General features: G+C 36.7%; 1 protein-coding gene across 4 annotated transcripts in view; it reads right to left on the bottom strand.

Moving 5' to 3' along the window:
• Positions 1-650: 650 nt before the first annotated feature.
• Positions 651-19,084, bottom strand: part of SH3TC1 (SH3 domain and tetratricopeptide repeats 1) — a 29,574-nt gene continuing 11,140 nt past the window's right edge. Inside the window, exons 5-18 of one of the 4 annotated variants that reach the window (XM_019287416.3) lie at positions 16,545-16,650; positions 16,195-16,338; positions 15,342-15,516; positions 14,482-14,555; positions 13,435-13,630; positions 12,295-12,422; positions 10,109-10,150; positions 6,846-8,531; positions 6,302-6,482; positions 4,116-4,284; positions 2,998-3,120; positions 2,552-2,702; positions 1,458-1,654; positions 651-1,240 (exon numbers count right to left, since the gene is read on the bottom strand). In XM_019287416.3, coding sequence (XP_019142961.2) covers positions 1,010-1,240; positions 1,458-1,654; positions 2,552-2,702; positions 2,998-3,120; positions 4,116-4,284; positions 6,302-6,482; positions 6,846-8,531; positions 10,109-10,150; positions 12,295-12,422; positions 13,435-13,630; positions 14,482-14,555; positions 15,342-15,516; positions 16,195-16,338; positions 16,545-16,650 — 3,603 coding nt within the window. In that variant the 3' untranslated portion in view covers positions 651-1,009. Of the gene's footprint in view, positions 1,241-1,457; positions 1,655-2,551; positions 2,703-2,997; positions 3,121-4,115; positions 4,285-6,301; positions 6,483-6,845; positions 8,532-10,108; positions 10,151-12,294; positions 12,423-13,434; positions 13,631-14,481; positions 14,556-15,337; positions 15,517-16,194; positions 16,339-16,544; positions 16,651-19,084 lie in introns of those variants that run through there. The other 3 variants (XM_010401975.4, XM_019287418.3, XM_019287417.3) reach the window with 3 other exon arrangements.

Raw genomic sequence — 19,084 nt, 5'->3', positions numbered from 1 at the left:
ATATTTCCATTCTTTGCAATATCCCTTAAAAATAAAATAAACCAGCACTTTCTGTAGAGAGTTCTTAAGAGAATGAAAAGGCATAATCTTAAAGTGAATCTGAGGATGATCTAATATGTAATTTCTATCATAGCTTTGGTATGATGTTTTGAGTCACAAAGATTCAGAATTATCAAAATAAACAATCTGGATTTTTTTGTAACTAAAGTGAAATAATACATTTTTCTGAAAAATATTTATCTCTATGTAACAAGTAGGAAACACTGTAATAAGTCATTGCAGACAATACTGACAGTTCTGGAAAGGGCAGTTAAACAAATTGTCTTCAAAAACAGGGAAGGAGGGCCTTCACACGACCACCAAAATCCACAAAACTGCGACTCACATTCTGACAGCTTCAGTTTTACAGTTCTAAAAACCAGTTAGTTATTATTACAATATGTATGTGAGTTTTCTTGAATTATAAGATAAAGCTTAAATGGTCCCCCATAAGTACTGCAGTAGGTGCATTTGACAGAAAAAAGGGGCAATGTCTGGGGAACTGGGTAAAACCATTTCTCAACCCTACCTAACATGCTTGTGCAGATGCATTTACTTGATGTCAAAAAAAGTAATAAAGCTAGGTCAGGCAAAGGAAGCCACAATTCGTGTTGAATGGGTTTTCTTCTGTAATACTTTATTAGACATTTTTTATTACATCTATGCATTAATCATTTTCCAATATCCAGCAAGGCAGAAAGATACAGCAAAGAAAAATGTAAAAAAAGGAGACTGTTGAGTTTTGATTTACAGACTGATCCTTAAACAACAAGTACAAGATTATGTATCTTAAAGACAATGAAATGTAGTTCACTGTCATATAAACTGGTAATTTAGTCTGGGATGATGAGCTCCAGCTTACAGCACACGGATAATGAGTCATTGAATGAAGTCTGCATCCTCCTACAAAGCCAGTGCAGTATTTCCTCAGGTACTTCTGGAGTAGTTAGTCTGCCTTTTCCAAAAATGGTTATGAACTCTTGTAACACTGATCAGGAGCTAAATTTATTCTCCTAACATTCAGCTCTGTTGCAAAGGTTCTTGCCTTTTGGTAACAGAAGAGAGACATTTCCCGATCCACGAGGAAGTTATGGTAGATCACAGCAAGCCTGGTGTAAATCTTCAGCTGAGCTTTTTTATTGCCCAGGTCCATGGCAGCAGCAAGTGCCAAGTGGTAATAGCCAGCTGCATCAAAGGGGTCCTGAAATAAGAGGCTCAAATCTAGTACAGCCAGTGCAAGAGGACAGCAGAGCTCAGGTTTGTAAGTATCTAACAAGAATGATACAGATTCTGAGCTTCAGTTTGCCCACTTTACTGTTTACATTCCAAACACACAGAACCAGAACATGGCAAAATCTGATTCTATGAAATATTACTTGGTATAAAATTTTGCTACAGAAGTTATTAACATTTCTTACCTTAAGGTCATAGAATATAATATCTCCTAAGATTGAGTACACCTTGACATAATAGAGTGTTTCCTCCTCAAACTCCAGAGGAGAGGAGCAGAGGGACAAGGCCTTTAAATAGAAGTGTTCAGCTAGTTCACAGTGACCCAAATGGTGATGGATGGCTGCCAGACGATGGTAAGCTATTCTTTCATTTAGCTGATTTCCTAATGAGATAACATATGAGTCAGGATAAAAACAAAGAGACAAAGTACTCAAATCCATGCTACTTTAAAAAAATTTCTATATTGAATTTGCTGGGCTTTTATTGAATAAAATCAGTTTTGCTTAAGAGATACATGGTCAAAACCTGCCCTGCAAGAAAAATCCTATGGAATTTCTGAATTTCCTGCTGTAGGATTTGAAAGTGTCTGGGATTTTAAGAAATAACTACATTCATCTCTCATGTGTATATATGTGTATATATATAATAAAATATATATACACACACACTGCATACTTACAAAGAATACAAAGAAATTATTATGAAAGAAATTAAAGAAAGTTAATGGGAATAAAGACTCCCTTGTCCATCCCAATATGTATTTTACATGAAACATTATGACAAAAATATTATTTTCAGACTGATCAAAATGACCTATCCGTGCTTTTACAGAGGGTTAGGAAGGTTGCTAATCAGTTGAACAGCTCCCAAACTTGAAGAATAGTAATTTTGAAACTAGACCTATCATTTCTGATTTTTCCATCTTATGTTGGTTCACTATCAATGCTAGGAGCAAATCTGAAAGTATTTGGCACACTCAAAAGCCTCTTAGGACAATATTATTCATGAGTATTTTATCTTAGCTGTTAGAAGCACACTCAGTTCGGACATTAAATTCCAGGTTTAATTCTATGCTCTACCAAAGGTTTTCCATTTGATCCTAAATTAGAAGAGGAAGTAATAAATTGCTCATTCTTGAATAGAGGAAAAAAACAGTAATTATAGTAGTGCTATGAAATCCTGGCAAGAACTGACTAGATGCAATGGAAGAAAACTTCAGAGTTCTGCTGTGTTTTTAGAGGTATTGCTCATACTCAGCTATAATGGAAATTGTTCTTACCTAAATTTACACTGAGGACGAGAGCTACTCTTGCATACTCCAGACTTTCCTCATAAATCTTCAGATTCATCAGCAATTCCACCAACTTATTGCATAATCTGAGTTCAGTGGTTTCGTTGCCAGTCTGAACAGCAAGTGGGAGAGCCCTGTCCTGAAACACACAGCATCAGCTTAGGTATGGCTGAATCCCAAGATGTGCGCTGACAGGATCTCATTTATGTCAAATCAAGTAATTTCTGGTTTCATTTTGCTCTTTGCTTAGAATGGTTCTTGGAACCAGAAGAGGATTTGAAAGAGGTGATATCTACTAAAACCATGACAAGTACACAGCTGCAATAGGTTATAGACAGTTTGCTGAGAGGTTCAGCTTTTGGTTCAGCATTTGTAAAATACCTGCTATGGTAAGAGGTACATAACTATCAATGCAGCAGAAAAACTGCACAAACCCTGTAGAAAGTCACTGCTTTCTCCTTTTCCCAAGTACCATTGAAAAATATGTCTCCAGCAGCTTCAAACAATTCCATTCCTAAATTTGGATCTCCAGTGCAAAGAGCAGCATCCTGAGCAACCTGAAAAGAAAACAAGGAATGGGGAAGGAAAGAAAGAAATTGAATCTTGGTTATTCCATGGTAAAAAAAAATTAGCAATTGAAAATATTAGCAATTGAAAAAAAGATCTCTCCTATTAAAATGACAAGAAAGGCTATATTTGATGCAAACATGCTCTTTTTTGGTACCCTGTCTTTAAGCCAGTGGCAGTAGCTGAAGAAGAAAAAAGTCCAGGCTTCCCTTTTTCTGGCAATAGTATCTTGCTACCTTTTTCAGCACATGACACCCTGAAAACAACAGTGTATTTGATAGCTGCCACATACTAAATTTGAATTAGATCAAACATATCATAGAAATACATTCAAAGTGCAAGTTGGATATTGCTAACTGCAGATTTAAAAGCCTGTGAACTGATTTCTGTAAATAAATGCAGGTCTACTATTCTATTCTCATGGATAAGTACATGCCTTGTTAGCAAAAAGGATTTAATAAAAAAGCATGCAAAGCAAGAATACCAGGATTCTCAGTTATTGATAGAAAAAATAGTCATGAAAATGTGTTTTTTACATAAGTCCAGGTTAAGCATCTTGCTCTGGCTTTGTCTTCCTTGGTTTTCAAATTGCATTCAATTAAAACAAATCCTTCTTTCTACTTAAGCACAGAGATGTGCAAGATATGTGTCTCTGCTCTCACAGCTGAAAAGACACCTCTAAGACAACCCTGTGGTGCTTTAGAGCTGGTAAATGGTGATGAAGAAACATACAGGATTAACAGGCAGTAAGAAAGGTCACTGCCCAAAATCCTTCCAGAGTCAAGCAACAGATTAAAATGGAGCATCAGTGGAAAATGCTGAGACTTTCCTATCAGCTGCTGAGCATTACATCAGTGATGTCACTATATGTTCAGAACATCAACTGGCAAAGTCTATGGAATTTTTATATCTAATTACTTACTCTTACCATGCCACCTGCACAACACTGACACCATGTGCATGCCTGGAAGGGTTGACAACATACCTGAATATAAAGATCCACCAGCTCATTCTGCCTCAGAACATAATATATCTTTCCTGCCCGTAGCCAAGCATATGCCTCCTTCTCTTTTTTCTGGAGATCTATAAATATTCCAAGGCTTCTTTTGGTGTATTCCAGAGCTGACCTGTAGGCCCTGAAACAGGGAAAAGTGCTAACCACAAAGGGGTTTCTTCAGAATTGCAAATGGTTTTCTTCAGTGAGAAAAGCCTTATGTTAATATGCGACACATTCTGTTTCCCCTATTTAGTGCACAATTATAATTTCTCAGCTATATTACACTGGTAACTAGAGAACTCAGTCTTTTTCCTTTTTTTAATCTATGTTTCTTGTTAGATTGTTAGCTATTATATTATTATATATTATAAAAATATGTTATATATATAACATATTATATATATGTAGTTATGTTATCCATACAATTTATCATGTTATATTGTATATTATTTCAAGATAGTTTATATGTGTCCTTCCTCTACCTCAAACTTGTGAGAAGTAGAAAAGTCTTTCCTCATCTTTAACTCTTCTACCATTTATGGATTTTTCCTAAAAACTTCAGAAAGAAATTGCATCTAATATTTTTTTTAATAATCTATGCATCTGAGTTAAGTGCAATTCAGACTAATCAGAAATTATTGAAAGAAGCAGGAGAAACTGGGAGGAGAGTGGTAGGGCAGAAGAGAATGGGACATGTCATAATCAGTTCTAGCAACACTTAAATTATCAGATTTATTGATGTTATGGTGCTTTATACCAGACATAGAAACCCCAGACTCATTAAATCTTTCTCCATCTTATGCTGGACTCCCATCACCTTGACCCAATGCATTTTCTTCTGAGCACAAGACACAAATATACTAAAATATAACGTGACCATCACAGAGAACCCTTACACAGTGCAACTTCAGAACAGCTACTTAGGCCTCCAAAGAGAACCAAAACAAATCTAAAAGTAATACCCCACTTTGTATTTCAAACTATCGAGATTTTAGTTGTTTACAAGATCTCATCTGAGGGGGGGAAAAAAAAAATAAATCACAGAATACTGTGATACTGTGCTATTGTCTGGTAGCATGCTAAGGTTACACAGTCAACATCTGGGAGCCAGGCTCTTGGGATATAAAAATTCCATGTACTACAAGCACACATACAGCTTCTCCAGCTACTGAAATCTTTCTGCAAATTCCAGGCAGCTTGAAATCTTAACCAATTTCTTTGTCTTCAGTCTCTCCAAAGGACAGTCACCAACTATATCACTAAAAAGCAGTAACAAAGCAAAATAAATTGGGTGACCTTCTAAGCATGTTAGATACTCAGACTACAGCCACTGGGTGCTAGATGCTAGAATAGGCATCTGTTCTCTTTCCATCACTGAGAATATTTTTTGCATCCTTACTGAGGCATGCTTGAAAATATCTGAATCTAAATAACTGCTTGAAGTACACCAAGAAAAAAATCAGACAAAACAGCCTTAAAAAACACTTCAAATACTCTTAGAGAAAACTTAGTCTCCTCAGCACTTGTTACTATAATTTAACTTGTGCAGTATGTTATTGCAACAGATTGGAGCAAAAAAATTGTTATTTGGAAAATAAGAGCAATATAGGAATTGCTGAAGAGTAACACTATGCAGGTTTGAACATTGGCTTTGTACTTACATAAGTTTGGGAAAAAAAAGCCTTTCCTCGAAGAGCAACACTTACATAGAGGCAATTTAACGCCTGAACTGTTTGGAATATGTCCTTTAGTGTCTTAAAAAAAAAAAGGCTTGGACAAATCATTGCAAATGAATCACCTGATGTAGCAATCATCAAGAGCTGTATAACATATAATAGGTTTAAAATGTATTTACATCGATTTTAAAAATAAATTGGTTCTTGAAGTGGTGCTAATCCCTCCAGAACATCTTGTCTCCCTTGAGAGATTACAGTTACTTAAAAAGAAACAAGAAAATTCTCCATTAGCACTGGAGTCTTCAACTCTGATAAAGCGTATTACCAAAGCAGAGGGGAAAAACAAAAAAAAAACAAAAAAAAAAAAAAAAAAAAACCAAAAAAAAACAAAAAAAAAAAAAAAATCAGTCATAGTCAGCTTTTGCACAAATTGAGATCCTTTGCAAGATGGAAAAGTTAAAATCAGAATGAAAATAAAAGTCATTCAGCATGTCTTACCTCTCTGTTCCTAAAGACAAATAGAGCTGACTAATGGTTTCCAAAATTTGTCCCTCCAGAACTTTGTTGGACATCTTTCTAGCTAAAGATAGTTGATATTCATTGTAGATGACACATTGAGTCTCATTGGGAACAACTGTAGTGTAGAACTGACACAGAAGTTTAATTGCTTGTAGTTGGCCTAAGATAATAGATTGGAAATACGAACATGAATCTCTGAATAATTTTAAAATTAATTAACTTTCATTTTAAAACATTCTCACTGTTTCACAAATTACAGCAGAGAAAATGAAAAATATAGAAATCATAAAAAGAATATCCCACTGCCATTTTGTTCAACCCTAAGTTAACAAAGGCTAGAGGTTACTTCAAACTTCATTTCCAAAAGAAAACAGTAACAGAGTCACCTTCCCTGCAAAAGCTGCCTTAATCATGGTAGGAAAAATAACAAAGATATGCAGCTTCTAAATACAGATCTAATATACCTATACCAGCAACATTCCCAAACAGGGTACATTTTGTAACTTATAAAAGATATACTTACTCTCCAGATGACTCATCTCCATGGCAACTAAAAAAGCCCATTCATAATAAAACCTTCCTTTCTCTTTTTCAGTTCCACCAACATAATAATATCCCAGCTGAAGGAGGACTTGGATAAAGTCTTGACCACAGTCCATAATTGGAAGCTTGGAGAATAGCTTAACTGCCCTGATGAAATAATGTTCTGCCAGCTTGCTGGCTGCTGCATGCAGGCAGAGTGCCCCAAAATTAGCCAGGGCTATGGCTTGGTTGTGGGTCATCTCAGTCTCTTCTGAAAGACACAGTGCTTTGTAGTAGCTCTCAGCAGCTTCTTTTGTGTTGTTTGTCCTTTTCAAAGCAATGGCCAGCATGTTATAAGCAATGCCGAGTTGCTGGGGATTGCTCCATGCAGAGCCTACAACAGCATTTAAAATGGCTAAAGCCACATCATATTGCTTGTAAAGAATGTACAGCCAAGCAAGCGAAACCAAATAGTTAATAGTTTCCTCTGGCTTAGCAGAAGCAGAGCCCAGTGCTTTCATCATGTAAGCAATGGCTTTTCCATACTGTTTGTGGTGGCTGTAGAGCTTTGCTAAGCTAAGATAGAGAGTGCTGCACAGTCCTTCCTGCTCATTTGTAAACACAGAAGAAAGTGCTTGTATGAGGTAAGGTGCAATTTGGGATGGGAGTATTTGCCCGAGTTTTCTCAGGCCATCTACTCTGGGAGCATTTTTGATGACTAAATCAATCCTTTTCAGGGAATCCATTAAGTTACTGGTGCTCTGGCAAGAGGTAACTTTTATACAGCTTAATACGATGTGTGGCAAACACTTTTCATGGTAGGACTCTGCTAGTTTGAAGTAACAGTTGTTGGATAAAGTGTTTTGTAAGCCCAGGTCATTGAGCAACAGCTGAAATCTTTCCAAGAATGGCAGTGCTTCTTGGTGTTGTTTGCGTGCACTGTAATGTTTTGCCAGTAGAAAGCATGCCCTTGCCTCTGCATGTTTGTTCTGGCTCAAAATTGTCCTCTTCAGAGCATACTTCAGTATATCTGCCTCCAGGTCAGCACTGCAAATGTAGTTGGGAATTCCCATGAGAAGAGATGCAGCCTTGTCAAAAACATGAGTACACTTCTCTTTGTTCTTCTGGGTCAAGTAGATGACTGTTAGATTTGTATAAAGAGCCATCACAAAGTACAAATCATTAAACTCTCCAGCTACTGCTCTCAATGCCTCCTCAAAATACACTCGAGCTTGGGAAAACTTCAGCTTTTTAACACTGAGCCTGCCTAAGAGAAAGCACAGCCTTGCTAGTGCCCAGGACAGGCCTGCTTTCTTTGCTGCTTCCCTTGCTAATCTTAAAAACCTAACCAGGTCTTCTTCTTCTGAAAATCCATAAAACATGCAATTGGTAAAAGAATAAGAGAAATCATACAGGCTTTGGAAGTTGCTCTCATACTCTTTCCTATTTAAGAAGAGTAACAATGGCTCAAAGATGTCAGATGCTTGAACATCATCTTGACATATGTGGAAACAAGGCCCTTCAGATAGAAGAAATATTTCAGTCTTTGAAGAGCCAGCAGATTCCTTCCCTTCAGCAGTTGGCTCTTCAGCTTGAGAAGCCTCCAAATTCTTGAAGTTCTTCAGCAATTCTTCTATCTTGCCATTCTTGCTAGTGGATCCCATGCTAGAAGGTGAGCATGGGATGTCTGAAATTTAAAAATAAATTACAGATCACAACTTCCTGTATGAATGCACACAAAGATCTTTGATAGACCAACTACAACATTTGTCAGTGAAGATCACAAAAGTTACAAAAGAAGTTACAAGAACATTATGTAAACATACTGTGATTTCTTAACAGTATGTGTAGGAAACAAGCCAAAGGTGTAAAAAGATATCAAGAAGGATGAAGTGTGGGAGACTGGAGGAGTGAGAATAAACTTGCCACATGTAAGCAAGTTAGTGATGAGTACACTTGTCTAGCCAGGCCCAGGGCTGATCCAGCTGAAGTCCAGGATTAATTCAAACTGCATTTTGTCTGTGTATACTCAAAAAGTACACTCAGTGTATGTTTTCTGTTCTCGCCATGTCTACATGAGCAAGAGACCTGCCACAGAAATACAATTCAGACTAGCTAGTAAGCAGAAGAAAATCAAGGACAACCCAAGGTCTGAAGTGGAGGCTGGATAAAGGGCCCAAAGTCAGGACATGGATGCTGGCTGGACTTATGGTGTGAAGGAAGTGGGAATTCAACCATTCGAGTAGAGTAAGGGTATGCCTGGGCCCTGACAGCATGCTAAGGCAGCTTAGCCAGGGCAGGGAGTAAGACTGTGCTACTTGAGCTGGTGAAGTCTCACATGGGTGCTTGGGGCTGTCTGCAAAGGTTCTGTTCTGTCCAGGTACAGCCAGACAGGCCTGTGTATTGTTTATTAGGATTTCTTCTATCAATCCTCAGCCCTGATTCTCTGCTGGCACAGATTATCTTTCACAAAATTACCAATTTGTGGCAACTGATGTGGCCATTGATCTAAATTCTCCTAGTGACAACATTGTTGAATACCTCTCGAGTATAGTAAAGACAGATACTCCATCAATTCTTAGTCCTCCCACTGTTTCCCAGCCCAGTTAATAGGACGGGGATTAGGGATGGAGTATACAGTCAGTCAGTTCTTAAACTTCCAGCTGCAGATCAACAGGAGCTTGTTGAAGCTACAGATTTAGAGCTCAATTCCCTTAGAATCTCATTTCTGAAACTGCAGCAGAATCATAAATATAAAAAATGTTGTTTAGGAAAATGTAATACAATATGAATAATGATAGTGACAGCTTAGCAACAAAATGCCAAAGGGAAATAATTCTGCATCCTCAACAAAATATTTCCTTCGGGAAATCTATTTCTGGGACGAAGTTTTCAAGCAGACAAAAAAATCTGCAGGAATTCAAACTCAGCAGTTGCCACGTGCCCCATAAACAGTATTTTCCCTTGATTAACAATGTGGAGGGGCGGGGAGGTGGTGCATGCATGTGTCACATCAGTAAAAGTCTTAAAATTTGCAGTTGGATAGTAAGTTCTGAGAAAGGCATCTGATACCAGTGAAAACCCACAATGTCCTACTGAAAACCTAGTGAGAAAGGGTTAAAGCAAAATCTCAGAAAGCAAAAAATGGGAAAAGAAAATTGGCATTTGAAGAGACATTAGAAGGAGAATAGCTGGCAAATACACCAAAAAATACCAGAAGTCTCATTAATTTTATGTAAAAATTGTATGTGTATGAAGTATTACCACATTCATGAGCTTTATGAAATTCAGGTTCTTCTAATGCATCTGTAGGAAATAAAAAATCATGTTAGCTATAGTGACTTGGTTATTTTTCAGTTTTAAATCTCCTAAAATTAGGCTATATTTACTTGATAATTCTTTATGTCAGAAGAACTTGAGATGTCCCAGAAATTTGGAAGAAAAGAAATATTCTAAGTTTGACCCAAAACTAACAGGGACTTACCCTCCTGCTGACACAATTCACTGCTTCTACATGGCTATCATCATGCAGCTACCTCTGCTCAGTAAGGTGGGGAACATATCACATTCAGAATTAAAGCCAACCTGTCCTGCATGAGGGAAGCATTTCTGCTGCATTAAAATGCAAGTGGGCAGCAAAGATGATCATTCTCCAACCAGCTCATAAAATGAGATAACAAGGAGCCCTTAATATTTTTAGTGTCACTCCCAGGGTAATGGGGAGGGGGTGGGAAGGGAAATTATTTAGGGTTGCTTGTGTAGATAAGTGTCAGACTTTTGTGGCCATTCCAATAGCAGGTGGGTAAAAAAAATATCAGTCTGATTTTAAAAGATTGCTCTTAATTCTGTAGACATTATAACTACAGATCTGGCTTTACATTTAAACACTGCACATCTGTAGAGCATTTAAGAATTACTATTGTGTAGCAGATATTTGTCAAGGTATTTCAGCTGTCATGCTGCATTTCAGGAATATTTTCACCATCTTTCATACACTTGATGCAACAGAAGCGGTACTGAGGTTATGAGGGATATATACAAAAGCAGAGGCTCACAGACCTATTTAAGCTCTATTTAAGCTGATGGAAAGCTACTTTACTAGCCTTTGAGAATGACCTCTCACTGACTGTTTACTTCTGGATCTCCTTTTTATAAATGCTTTCCTGACTTTGGTGGATGAAAGCCACAGATGTTTACAGTAGTTGTAACTTAATTCTCTGAATATCTAATCAGGGAAGTGCTCATAAGTAAATACTTCTCAGTAGATTAATGTAGAAGGAAGGAATTGAAAATCCATTTACTCAGATCATACAACAAAATATTAAGTGAATATTGAAAATGCTTCCTCTGGATAAATTATGTGGATCAATTGAGCTGTTTAAGAGAAAAGTGGTAAAGATGGTACTATGAGCTGGGGAGGACATAAAAGAAGGTGGTACTTAAAAACATTAGGGAGGAGATGTGGTGAAAAATGCACAACAGCAAAAATAGCAGTATACCCATTAAGCCCATGACACTGCTTTAGTACCTTAGAGGTTTGAGCTTTTGTTCCCAGGCTTTTCATTTGAGTGCAGGAGGTGAGATGGGGAGGCATTTTGCACACTGCCAGGGCAGGTCTGACATGCCTTAGTTATTGCTCACACATACACACAGATTTGCAGAATTAAACCAACACACCCAACTCAAACCTACACACTGGCTCCTCTCAAACTGGAGCCTACAGGCCTGGCTCTCAGGATGGCACTAATGGAGATAAAACTTTTTTAGACATTTGACAAGGATATGCATCATCAACAGCCTGTGGTGGAGTAAGAAGTTGCTACCTCTGTTCAGTTCAGCAAGACTATTGCATTACCCTGCCTTACAGTAAGTCTATAAAGGTGAAACCCCAGTTACCCCAATTGCTTATGCAAAGCACAGAGAAATAACATCTCTATCAGAAATTATGTTTATATGTCTAGATTTTGCTATTTTTCTATACCTTTGAAAATTAAATCAAGCATGAAGAGGTGTGTGTTTGCATTAGCTGTCAATAATTATTATGCTGTGCTACTTTCCCAGGACGAAAATCCTGCAGTGTTTGGGTGAACATACTGCCTTTTACAATGCAGCCATGTGAAATTATAATTTATAATTCAGTCATGTAAAAGCTTGCAGATCTGTTCAGCTCAGTAAGAGTTTTTAAAAGCCTGCTGTTTAAATTCACTCAGAAAAAAAAAAAGGACAAAAGAAGATTTGCAAATGCTTTTCTGGGAAAAGTCTTGAAACAGCAGAAAAATAATGAAGATAATATAAAGGATTTTTACATGCCATATCAAAGATCCAATTGAATACCAAGGTATTTCAAAATAGGTGCAAATTATGGAATCTCATTGAAAAAATATTATACCAGGGATATAGGGACTACACATGTATCTTGTGCAGTGAAAAGGAGTAAAAGTCATACTTACCTATTCTGTACACAGAGCAAACATCTGTGATGGAGGTTTGTTTCAACAAATGTACTACTTCTTCCAGATTTTTTTCTTTTGAAAAAAAAGATAGCTCTTCTGCTTCAAGAAAATCCAGATCTTGTTGTCTAGCAAGGAAAGAAGTAACTTTGAAGATGCCTGAAAGCAGATTTGGCTTAAGGAGCTCACTGCATCAGTCAAATATGAACTTGTTGGAGAAACTAATACAGTCTTTACATTATAGGTTGTGTTGTGTTCAAAATTAGTTTCAGTCAATTTATAAAATTTGCATATAAACTGATAGCAAACATGCTTACAGCTAACAGTTTATGCCATATCAGAGAAAGTTTTCTGTCAGTGTCATGGTATAGCATTTTATAAGAGTATTTATTAGAAGTACAAGTCTTGAAGGACTTTATGGTATTGATTTTCTAATCTAAGCCTAAAGTTACATACTAAATGGACCTGCAAGCAGCATTGAAGAACTCCTTTTTTCAGCATGCAAACAGTTCAGGCATATTAATAAGAGCAGCCTATTTACATGTTGCCAATGCATGATGAAATACACCCTTTTTAGAGGTTTCAGTCTCCATTATCAGCAAATATTTGCAGAGGTCCCATTAGAGGCAAGTTAATGTGTATAACTGAGGGTGCTAGGAAAAAAAACAGAACTTGGATGCTTTAACATAGATCTCTTGGGAGAGAGCCTTCTGCAAGGGTAAAGCTGCTTGGATCTTGTGAGACAAAGCATAGAAATTAAACCAATATAATAACTCCAGAAACCTCTTTGTCCAGGAAGAAACTCAGCTACAGACTAATAGTATTTTGCAACATTTAAGCAGACTTCATATTCCGAATCCTTGGCAGTTTTGACTGATACATGCTATGACAATTCACATTAAAACAACAACAAAGCCCCAAAACAAAAACCTAAAAAAACAAACAAAAACCAACCAAACAAGATCCCCAAACAAAAAAAAAACCAAACAAACAAACAAAAAAAAAAACAAAAAAAAACCCCAAACCCCCAAAAAATCCCAAAACATACTAAAAAACCCCCACACCCTGAATTTAATGTTCAGCATTTTAAAGCTTAAAAGACTAGGTCTTTTTTGTTTATGAGCTATATATATCACTCACTTATTTCTAGATAAGTCCAGTTTAACATGACTTGTCTTTACAAAACCCACTTGGCCAGTAAACACATGTTTTCCAAGAAACCATTCCATGCATTCAATGAAGTAGCCAATGATCTCAATTTTGTCCCCTTCCTGAAAACTCAGCTCTTCCGACACAATACTTTCATAATTCATCACAGCGAGACAGGATCCCATTGCTGTGTAATAAGGAGATAAATAATATTTGCAGATAAAGTAATTTAACAATAGAAACACACTTAACAGAATAGCAACTCAGCAGAATATATTTAGCAAAAGACGTTCCTGGAACATGTGAGTTGAATATCTGCTGTGACAAGATTTAAAGCATCCAAACATCATTGGTTTGATGATTAGAATTGTAAATAGCATTAAAATCCTCATTTCCCAGCCTTTAGAAAGCAAAGCCTAGAATGTTTTCACAATTCTAGCAAATTCCATCACAGAGCAGCAAAAAGAAATGATTTAAGTCCTTGCTTTCCCTCTTAAAAAGGGCTCTGAACTTGGGCCAGAGTAAAACACTTGAACCAGTTTTGAACCAGTTGAAACAATCCCTATGGGATAAATATGGCTATATATCAGTCAGTACAGTATTAAAACTGACATCATAGAAGAAAATAAGCCATATTTGCTCTCTAACATCAAACCATCTGTGTAAGTTTTATTTCTCTGGCAGTATGAGATAAAGCAGTACACATGTGAAAGTCCCACAATCACATGTTTCATTTTCTTATTTGAAAGATTGTCATCACAACTACAGAGGCATCCTCAACTCCATTACTCTGTACTACCTTGTGTAATATTTAGGAGGAAAAAGGGGAAGACAAGACTTTAGAGTTTGACTCTTTAGAGCTTAACCTTAGACAAACTTATACTCTCACGAATTTTGCTGCAAACTAATTTTGAAAGCTATTTTCTCATTCTAATAAAATGGAAAAAAAGTTATTGAACCCTTTAGAGTCTGTTCTAGCAATAGCATGGAGTAAGTTTGGGGTTATTCTAACATTGATGTCTTAATGGAGTTTCTTACCAACTTTTCTGATGGATTTAGATTCATTTTTAAATGAAAAATCAACAGGATTAGGATACCCTTTGAGAAACCATCTGAAAGCAGAAAAAGAAGTTAGTGTACAGAACACTTCACTAAGTGTTGTGACAATAACAATGATATTTAAAATGCATATGAAAACTGATTAATCCCTCCCACAATTAGCTTTCAATTTCGGCACTGCTCATACACCTCAGACACAGTTATGTTTTGATTAATATTACTAGTAAAAGTTCTCCTGATGTGCTACTTCAGGAAAACAAACTGAACTGAGAAAGTCATGCTATTTGTCCCTACCACAGGTCAACAGAAAAAAAAAACATCCCAGTTTTAAGTACTAAGAGCACCAAGAACTAACGATTTTCTGGTGATTCCTGAAGTGAGTCTTTTGATATAATTTTCGTTGTGAGCTTGGACATGAACTTGAGAAACTGCATAGAGAAGGTGGATGGGTCCTGTCAATAATGTTCACTAAAAACACAGCTAGCCTGCTATGATCAACATTTATAAGCATCTCATCTGTTACTACCCATATTTCCAAGCATCCTGAAAATTGAAAACTTTTACTTTGTGTTACTCTAAAAATGTTAATAGATTTTATGTCAGACTCCGGAAAGAAAAAACAATACGTAACTCACAAGATGGCAAACCAACTCTAAATGAAGCTCTGCAGGTATCTGGATTAATTTCAGTTGTGTGAAAGGAATTAGAGCATATTTTTATGAGTGTCAGTTAAGATGGATGTTCCACAACAGGTTACCCTGTAGAGGCACCTCGAAGCAGAACATGTGCATACGTGAATCAGATGCATAAGAAATAGGAAGGTAAAGTCAGGTACCTACTGATGGAAAGGCTCCAATGGCTCCAGAGAAGCATTAGACAACATGGACATGTCACTATCCACAGATGCACCTGTTACATCTTCAGTAAAAGCCCCAGTCTCAAAAAAAGTTATTTCATTGTCTGTAACCATCATCTTTCTTATCGTATTGTCAGGACATAAAACAAAAAAAGATCCTAAAACAAAAGCAGTTAAGCAGATGTCATTTTATGTAATGTTTTAGTGTCATATAAGCTCTAAACTGGCTTCAAGAGCATTAGTAATTTTCATTTAGAAATTGAAAATCCATATTTTTCAAGAGTTTTCTTGCCAATTGTCAAATATTCATATATGAATAGGTCTATTTTGTCTAGTGTCATATTTTTCTGTCTAGTGTCTCTTTTAGTAAAAAAAAAAAATGCAGAGATGAGGTCTCAAATGGAACACAGAGCCCTCTGCTGCAATTCTGCATACTCCTATTGCAGCAATAAATGATCCATCTATCCTGTCATCCTGTCTCTGGCAGTACAAGAAGGTTATGCTGTTTAGGAGAAGCACATGAGCCTGGCCACTATTTATAATCCTCCTCCTGCACATCTCCAGCATCTGCAGTAATATTAAGCAAGTTGGAATGTACATCGCTCCTTAATCCTTTTGGTATCCATTTATGTACCAGCTGCACATGAATTTCTTCAATCCCTTCATGATCTCACTGAACCTAATCTGTATTTGTTCTTTTCTCTTTACAATGTGCATTTGGAGTGAGTAAATTTAAACTTCAACTTAAGTATTTGCATAGGTCTTAATATCTGATTTGGAGGTTTTAAAGAAGATGCTTCCCTGAACTTAGCCTTAGCATGTACAGCCTTACCTACCTTCCTGTACTAGCAGACTTCTGTACATCAAATTTAATGATTTTTCATTTATACAGACTTCAATGCCCGTGTCTTCCTCCTCTTGGGAATATAGCCAGAAAGAGTGATCTAGAAATAAATTCTCCATGCAATGGTTTATAAAACCTAGGGAAAAGAAAATCCAATTTGTTTTCTTTGCAATTTTACAGTATTACACAAAAATATAAACTTTCAGAGAGTTAGAGACTACTCCATTATTACTTAATGCACAGTGTATAAATCACAAAATGGGGTTCAACAAGTTCCCAGAAATTGTGTGCAATTAAATACAAAATAACATACTGAACTGTTATATGGTGAAACAACTTTACCCAGTGAGTGGTAGGTTAGAAACTTCCATATTTCTTCAAAAGTTTTAAATGTAACCACTATTAGATCTTGATCACTGTGAATAGATAGGAGTCTGGCAGAAAGCTCCTAAAAATCAAAAACCAATACTTTAATTACAATCATACGAGACTTAAGCACAATTTCTCATTAGGTAACACTTAGGCTAAAATACTATGCATTAAGAACGATTAAAAAAATCCAGGATTTTATCTGTATGAGATACCTGTTCTTTAACATACAGGGAGCCAAGTTTTAATCTTTTTTATTAGCAACTGTATCAGCAATTTCAGTGAGGTTAATTTAGAGAGGAAATAAAGACCGCACTGAGTGAGACTAAAGGTTTGTCTAGTTCAGAAATGTCTATGTATAGCCATATGTATAATCATATAGTCAGATTATATATATAGGCCAGCATATCCTAAGAATATCCTCCACACAGAGCGGTTTACAGCTTGGGAACTGCCTTTGCCAGACGTGTGGGCATTAATATTAAATAGTGGAAAGGATCTAGTTTGGGAGGTTTTTTTTTTACTTGAAATTTCTCACTTAATCACAGTAAAATTTTTGGTTCTACAACCTCCTGGTGTAGATTACCCTCAGAGCTCTGTACACACACAAAAATGCAGCTCCTGCAATGCAACTTTGAACCTGCTTCCTGCTACTGTCAGTCTATCCAGAAGAGATATTGAAGTTATTTCCAAGTTCACCATTTTTGGTTAAAAAAAATATACTGATGTGCTACTTTTCTATTTTTAAAGATGCAGTAAGATCTTTTTATCCTCATTTGTACTGGTTTACATTGCTAGAATAGCATTAAATTACACTTTTAGCAAAGATAAGCAATGATCACACTAAGTTGTAATGATGGATTTTAAGTAATTCCAGAAATGCTAAAAGGAACAACTACATAAACCTGCACATAAGTGAAAAAAAACCCACATTTTGATGGATTCTAGACAGAGAGGGGTAATATACAGCTTGGTTGCACTCCAGTTTGTAGCTTAAAAACAGGGCTCTCTCCAATGATGCTGGCTGTTGCCTTTCAGGGAAATACAAAGAACTGTGGTAATTTATGAGACAAGTACCTGAATTACAATCTCAGAGAATAAATCAAATATAAAGCTAACAGGTGTGGGAACCCAGAGTGCAGAGAATATTTCTCTGCCTATTTTGAAGAATTTTACCCCCCTGAACAACACTGTTTTTGACCTCCATCCTTGGAAAAAATTGCCTACTCTTAGAGAAGAACTAGAAACTACACTGGTGTAAATTAGGTGATAGACTACTATGTAAGATTGTCACAGGGTGAAAAATTTAGAGGTTTTGGGTTTGTTAATGTAGTAAATAGATAAAAGCAAAAAACATCAAAATGGAGGATTGTTGCTGCTCTCCAAACCTTCTTCTTCTTCTACTACTACTCCATATTCTGCAGTAAAAGTAGTTTGGGATGACTGGACAAAGAATTCTACAGTTCCTGGCTGTGTTACTAAATAATTGGTAGAAAAGTAAAAATAATATACGTTTTTGGTAACCATTGGTTGATTTACCTTTAAAAAGGCTGTAAAATCTTGATAATTTGGCTTTCTCCTGCATTCTCTGCTTTGTGCTATGTCTGGATCATGCTAGAGACTCTTTCGCTGATAAGACTTAATAAACAACTATCTAGAAGCAGCGAAGGCTGAGAGTCCCGTTTGTTTCTCAAACTCCTGTCAAGGACTTTAAAGATCTCTCCCACCAGGAGGGGCATAGTTATGGCAGGATCAGTGTCAAACAGGTATAATGCTACTGTATCGTTTCCCAGCATTGTGCCCTTGCTTCCATCACATCAAAATTGAAATGCAGCTTGAAACAACAGAAGGACTGATCAAGAAACTGATTCTAACTCAAGGCAGCAGGGACAAAATTGTCCCTCAAACTTTTTCTCTAATCTGAGTAAGTGGAGCTGATCTACTGTTTATGAGTGTTACAGCACAATTTAAAAATATCTCTGAATTAATGCTGTTTAACTTCCATATTTTCAATTCACACCATCTGAACACAAAAATATAGAAGTCCAACCTAGGCTTCTTCAGCAGGCACGTCTCATCACTGCTTTGATCTTCTGCATGCACCTTTCTACACTAGATTACATATTAATGAGAGCCTGAAATCTATTAATAAATTGCCAACACATGCTAAAGTATGTCAGCCTCAGGGGCTTCATGCACTGCTGAATATCAAAACAACATTCTAAGGAAACTTATCATTATCAGTCTTGTTTCCTTCAAAGTCTTTTCCAGTCTGTTTCTAACAAGGCCACAAATCTAGTCTATTTGTTTGCTCTTTTCCTTTGCCTCCTGATCTCATCTTCCTTCCCCCATTTCCCTCTAAGCACAATCCAGAGCAGAGCAGGAGGAGTACAGACTGTTTGCACAGCCATAAAGTCAGCAGCCTGGTGGTGGGGTGGTCACAACACATGAAAGGACAATGGTGTAGAAAAATACGTGTCCAAGGCAGTCAAAGCCATAACTAATTAAGATTT

This window comes from Corvus cornix, chromosome 4, assembly GCF_000738735.6.
Source record: "Corvus cornix cornix isolate S_Up_H32 chromosome 4, ASM73873v5, whole genome shotgun sequence".
Taxonomy (NCBI): domain Eukaryota; kingdom Metazoa; phylum Chordata; class Aves; order Passeriformes; family Corvidae; genus Corvus; species Corvus cornix.
This window is presented reverse-complemented; position numbering and strand designations above follow the sequence as displayed.